Source organism: Oxyura jamaicensis, chromosome 4 (assembly GCF_011077185.1).
Source record: "Oxyura jamaicensis isolate SHBP4307 breed ruddy duck chromosome 4, BPBGC_Ojam_1.0, whole genome shotgun sequence".
In the NCBI taxonomy this organism is placed as follows: domain Eukaryota; kingdom Metazoa; phylum Chordata; class Aves; order Anseriformes; family Anatidae; genus Oxyura; species Oxyura jamaicensis.
In genome coordinates this window covers 5,841,960-5,847,959 of record NC_048896.1, presented here as the reverse complement: position 1 = coordinate 5,847,959, position 6,000 = coordinate 5,841,960, and the positions used below count along the sequence as shown (strand labels likewise).

The window sequence follows — 6,000 nt, the reverse complement described above, 5'->3', positions numbered from 1 at the left end:
CTTTTCTTTTCTTTTCTTTTCTTTTCTTTTCTTTTCTTTTCTTTTCTCCTGAAGTACCATACAAGTCTTTTACTTTATTACTAAAAATCACAAAAAGCCCCAAACAGTTTCGGTAGAGTATTAGTTGACAGTGCACATTTCACCAGGTTTCAGTTGCATTTGTATGTTTAGCGATATAGCAATAGGCAAAAACTGTTTCCTCTGAAGACTAAAAAAAGGAAATTCAATGCTAGTCTGATAAGGAGCTGTATCTTTTCTTTCACTTATTGGATATTTATTAATATAGTTTGAAATTATAAGAGTTTATCCCAATCTAGCTGGATAGTCTTTAAAGTAGCTTACCAGAGAAGCAAAAAGAATGTATTGTACAAAATGCTTGGCTCAAGCAGTAGTGCAAAGTTATACCACCCCAGTATCAAATGCTCCTCTAGAGCAAGCAGTTTGTGCACAGAAATAATGTGACACCTTCCCTTCCAAATATTCTTTACATAACATTAAAAAAGACCTTCTCCATAAACCCAGGCAATATGTGTATTTGTAATAATTCATCAGTGAAAAGCAGTAATAATCTGAGAATAAGTGCCATCTACTACACTATATCCCATTTAAAAAAATATCATAGCTGAACAACATACAAACAGTTTGACTGAACTCCCACTCAAAATCTTCCATCCTATCCAAATTAGCAATGAGCCTTCAGTAAGGATGGTGAAGACTGATCTGAACACCAAAATAGACTGTACATTCAACTAGAATCTGGTGAGAGAAGGAAACTGTAGTTTCCCCTTGAGTGGCAGAACAATACACAGTGTCAGCTACTAAACTGACTGCTCACCTGAGGTACTGCAGTGCAGGGGCCTGTATACGAAGTAGAATGGGAGTAGTTTCCCGAAAAATCAGTCTGCTGCAATTATTGTTCACTGCTATAGAGTGCTCCAGGTGGAAAACGCGTTCTTAGCTGCTAAACCATCAGCACTAAAATCCACAAGTAGAGATCCTGCTACATGTTTTACCTGAGAAACAGAGGAAAAACTCAGAGGCAGTCCTGAATAGCTTCGTAATGTAGCCTATCTCTGAAAACCTACACAAAGGTATTTTTAGCATAATTAAAATAGGACAATCATATTTTCCCCCAAATATCTGTATAAAGAATATATAAGTGCATAATTAGAAAATTCCTCTGTAGATACAGTTAAAAACATATTCTGCCACTGATATAATTAATTTTGGTAAAATCCTATGCCTTTTTTTTTTATTATTTTTTATTTTTTAGCAGTGATAAGTAATTACACATCATTAAATCACCAAAAGTGTAGATATGTGGTATTATCCTACTTGCAGCCAAAATTGCTGGATCCATCAGGCTTTACATTGAGATAAGATTTCCAGCAACCTGACCAGGTTTTTATGCATTGCTTTTTTTATGGTTACAAAAATGATTCTGATATTGTACATCAGCTCATCTCTGAATTTATTAACATACAATTTTATTGTTTTTTCCTTTCATGTCCAAATGAACTTCAAATGGAATCCACAGCTGCATTCTTTCAACAAAATAGTATTTTCTTACCCATAAAAAACATATCCTAGAAATCCCCAACTCCCTTTGTGTAAGTTGCCAGCTTGAAAAAACAAAAAACAACCAAACAGAAAAAAAGAGAAAGAACATAAGAAAGTGAGACCTTACTGTTTAACACTGTTTACAGATCTTGGTAGTTGGGGTAATAAGACACAGTATGTGGATTATTTAGCAATAGCTTTTAAAATACATATTTGTACATCTATTTCATTTAATCAATACCAGTATTATTTTATGATCACTGCCAATTTGTATGATAAACTCATTTCAAAGTATATCCATTTAATTGTTAATAAAACAATTCTTCAAAACTAAATTCTTTGGCATCAGAAGAATCATACAGCTGCGATTGTTCCATTGTGGCGAGAACGAGACCTTTCCAAAGTTACTTGTCTGTTATCTGTAATATAAAGAGAGAAAGAAACAAATCACCATAAGATTTGAAACATGGATAATGCAATGTCAAAAGGTTTCCAAGCAGCCCCGAAAACTATTTCAAATGATATGTAAATAAGTAACTAGGAGACTGGATCAGAGAAGTTTCACACCACAGCTGCCAGACTGAGTTCAAGAGTTCTGCAATCAGCAATAAATTACTTTCTTGATTAGAGAAGCTGGGTGATAAAAGCATTGAGAAAACCCTGAAACACTGTCCCCTTGGAAATAGCACACAATAACTAAAAGTCTGGGTAAAAATCTTATTTTATAAACAATTATGTACAGAAGCTCTGGAAAAATACGTTTCAGTACTCATCAGATTGTACTTACCAAAGAGGTGATGGAAAGCCTACTCTTAAGATGCTACAAGTACAGAAGTGCTATGACAATTCACTATAATTTGGTAGAGTTAAAAATAGAACAGTTAAATCAACCACTTCCTAAGCATTTATTGATTGTACAATGTTAACAACTTTTAGTAGGAAATATTACACAGTAATTATTGCAATGAATAATAAATGTCTTTCACATGAAAAGAAAACAATCATGAACTACCAACCACAACTAAATGCCTTCTAAATAAAGTTCTGAAGTAATGAATATACACATACAAAGGCAGAAAATCAACCCCCACTTAATTTTCTGGATATTTTAAGCTCTATTTTTTAAAGATGTAGTCCTGCCGCATCAGCTTGTTTTTTCTGTCACTGTTTACTTTTGACCTAGCCTCTTCCATTCTCTTATGTCCAACTTTCTGTTCTTTGTATCAGCAGAAGACTTTCATTGCTACAGCATCAGGGCATCCCACTATACAACTGGAACTCATAAGTACTACCAGAATATTTAAAAACAACAGTAACTGCTGAAGCAGAAAGTCTGACAAACTGCAGTCAAGCAGGTTTTCTCAGCTTTTTTCCAAATTAACTGATTTAGTTGTATTTGCTTCCACAATGCAACAGGCTATAAAGGCACGTGCTATAAAGCCATTACTGCTTTGGGAAAGCGCTACATTTGGGCCAAAGCAGAGGAGAGAAATTTCATAAGCCATGAGGCTCTAACCCATCTGATGGACAGAAATGTATTCTTTGAAAAAGATATTGACTGCATCACCATGTTCTAAGCTAACAAAGCCAGAAGTGGTCTAAGCACATTAAATAAAATCCCAGAGTAGACAAAGATCTGTGATCTGTTTCTGGACAAGAACAGAGTATGCCTGTGAAGACTGCATGGGCTCTACAAAATCAACCTTTCCTTTCCCTGTTCAACACAAAGTATTTCCAATACTATAGGGAATTATGGCTCCTTTACCAAGATTATTAGTTCTTTTTATAGTTCTGCCTTGCCTTCTTTTCCTAATGAATCTATCCATGCATAAAGTATTCAAATTACCCTAAATCAATCTGTTTTGCAGGGGAGTAAGTCTTTACGCTGTCTGCAGTGTCACGAGGCACTGGAAATTAAAGCACAGAAATGCTGTCTAAAACCCAAGAAGGAGTTATCAACACAAATGTGCTGCTGTTCATCTACAACAGCTAAGAGTAGAGTCCAGTGATACTTGCTCTCAGAGACTAATTTAACTGTTCTGTGAATAAATATCTACAACATAAATATTTGTGGAGGTGCTATTTACATGAACACATCATTCACCATATAATGTGAATCTTGTAATGTAAAACAAACACAATAAGCTAAGTGTATAAATATATGCCACACAGTAATCAAAAAATAAATTATATTTAGACAATATATTATAATATTTTTTTTCAGTGACATCATCCTTCTGCCTTATACTCTGCATGGGTAACATATTATAATTACACTCAATTAGAAATACAGGGGAGAGGAAAATATTTTTGCAAAAATGCACTCTGCAAAATGTGTTTTCCTTTCCTTAATGCTCCTTCATTAGTTCTGTTATTAAAAGAGAAGTCTCAATAGCTGCAAAAGATTTATTAACTCCATAGCTTGTTATCAGCATGAAACTCAGTTATATTGGGAGTAAAATAAATTATATTTTACAGAACTGCAATATTAAGTGTCTTTTCCACTTCACTTTCTACTTATCCATGTTGCCAGGTAGTACCTTTGTGTTCTCCTATTTACAACCCCCCCTTCCCCCTTTGTTTTTTATGAACAATCAATGCTAGTAATAATATAGATGATGTACAATAGAACTGACTAGTTATGAGACTGAGGTATCAGGTAATAGAAAAAGGCACATTCTACAAAACTATACCTTAAAGGTACTCAACTAGAATTTGTATAAAGCTGTAAAAACTACCAAAACAAACAAACAAACAAACAAAAACATTAAAATTATATAGCTACTGTGAACTGCTATCTTGGACTTGGTACCTTAGTTGGCTAATTCACCAGAATTAAATTATTTTTTTTTCCAGTCACAGCATTAAAAGCACTTTTGTCCTGTATTAACAGCAAGCAATTCAAACAGGAAACTAAATTTAAAACCTTCTTTCTCTGCAGACCATCCTACAGTACTCATCAGAAGACTATCCAAGTTACTCCTAGATGTGACCAAGATTAGCACTCCTAGATTAACATAAAAAACAAAACTAAACCAACAACAAAATATGACTGGTGGGAATAACTACTGTTTTTGTTGATGTTTTTGTGTTTTGCTTATTTGTTTTAAACAAAAGATTGAAACATTAACCTAGATGCAGAACGCAAAGCACCTATATGTCATAGAGAAATGGGCTAAGAATACCAGGGCTTTGAGGCAAGAGTACTACCAGAACTATTTGCCTTCCTCTAAGATAATGGTCACAGGACCCTCAAACCTGGAAAACATATATTTTAAAGAATGTCTTAGTTAATCACATTAACAAAAACATAAAATAGTGGCAACATTTTGAATCTAGAAGAGAGGTAACCTATGTCACTGGGTGTTCAGCAGGGAGCTGTTGTGCTGGAGCACATGCTGGAGGGCACAGTAGGGATAACTCTGAAATGTTAACGTATTTAAAAAGCTCACACAATTTATTTGCATATTCACAGTCACTATTATTACTTAAACCAGGCCTTAAAGATTTCACAAAAAATCCTAAACCCAGTAAGTTAACATTCCTTAAAACTTCAAATGATCTACTTAGTACTTGAATTTGACTTGGCTTTCTTTGTTAATAGTCCCACTTGGGATATGCATTGAAAGTTCTTCCACAGGAGTTGTGATGGAAAAGCCTTACTTTGAGACAATACATGCCTGCCTCAGGGGTTACAAGACAAATCAATCTATTTTTCTCCTTTCCTCCAAGGGTAATTCGCTTTTAAAATAACAGAGAAAAATAGGTCTTCATGTCAGTACAAGGCAGGCCCATATACAGCCATTTTCCAATAATAACACTGTGACCCACATCTGAGTCTAGAATTTACTGAAACCTACTATGAATAGATGTTACTTTTCTCATCATTTTTTTTTCCTTCTAATCTGTGATAAAATTTACTTCAACTTCTGTGACAGCCTGCAGCACTGGCATTAATGGAGATTTTGTTACAAAATTCAGTATAAACTGTGAAGCGAAAATTAATGCATTGTTGTTGTTATAATCTCATTAAGTAATGCAGGCTTGTACATCGTCCTTATGGAAATGCCTTTTACAAGCAGCAGTCATAGCTATGAGTTATGGCTTTTAGCCCTTAGGCCATGCTACACAATGATATATAAACTCAGAGTTTCAGACTCGGAATTCAGTTAAATCCACTGCTCTTCATTCCACTAACTTGGCTAATAACAAATTGCTTCGAAGCAGTGAAACTCACGTGATAGCCTTCAGATTTTTCTGATTGCTATTAAATTTGCTTTGTAATACATTACTCATGAGAATTTCTTACTGAAGGTATGATACGTGAAAATGTTTTTAAGATGAGAAATCAACTACACTAATACTCATACATAAAAACAACAACAAACTGTTGAAAAAAGTCAAAATTACTTAGTCTTTTAAACACTACTAAAATCTACT

The 6,000-nt window shown here is 34.2% G+C and overlaps 1 protein-coding gene across 1 annotated transcript in view; it reads right to left on the bottom strand.

Annotated features, from left to right (window-relative positions):
* Positions 1–44: 44 nt before the first annotated feature.
* DIAPH2 (diaphanous related formin 2) overlaps positions 45–6,000 on the bottom strand; it is a 187,251-nt gene continuing 181,295 nt past the window's right edge. Inside the window, exon 28 of the mRNA XM_035326106.1 lies at positions 45–1,979. Within this exon, the coding sequence (XP_035181997.1) occupies positions 1,915–1,979 (65 nt within the window). The 3' untranslated portion in view covers positions 45–1,914. The remainder of the gene's footprint in view (positions 1,980–6,000) is intronic.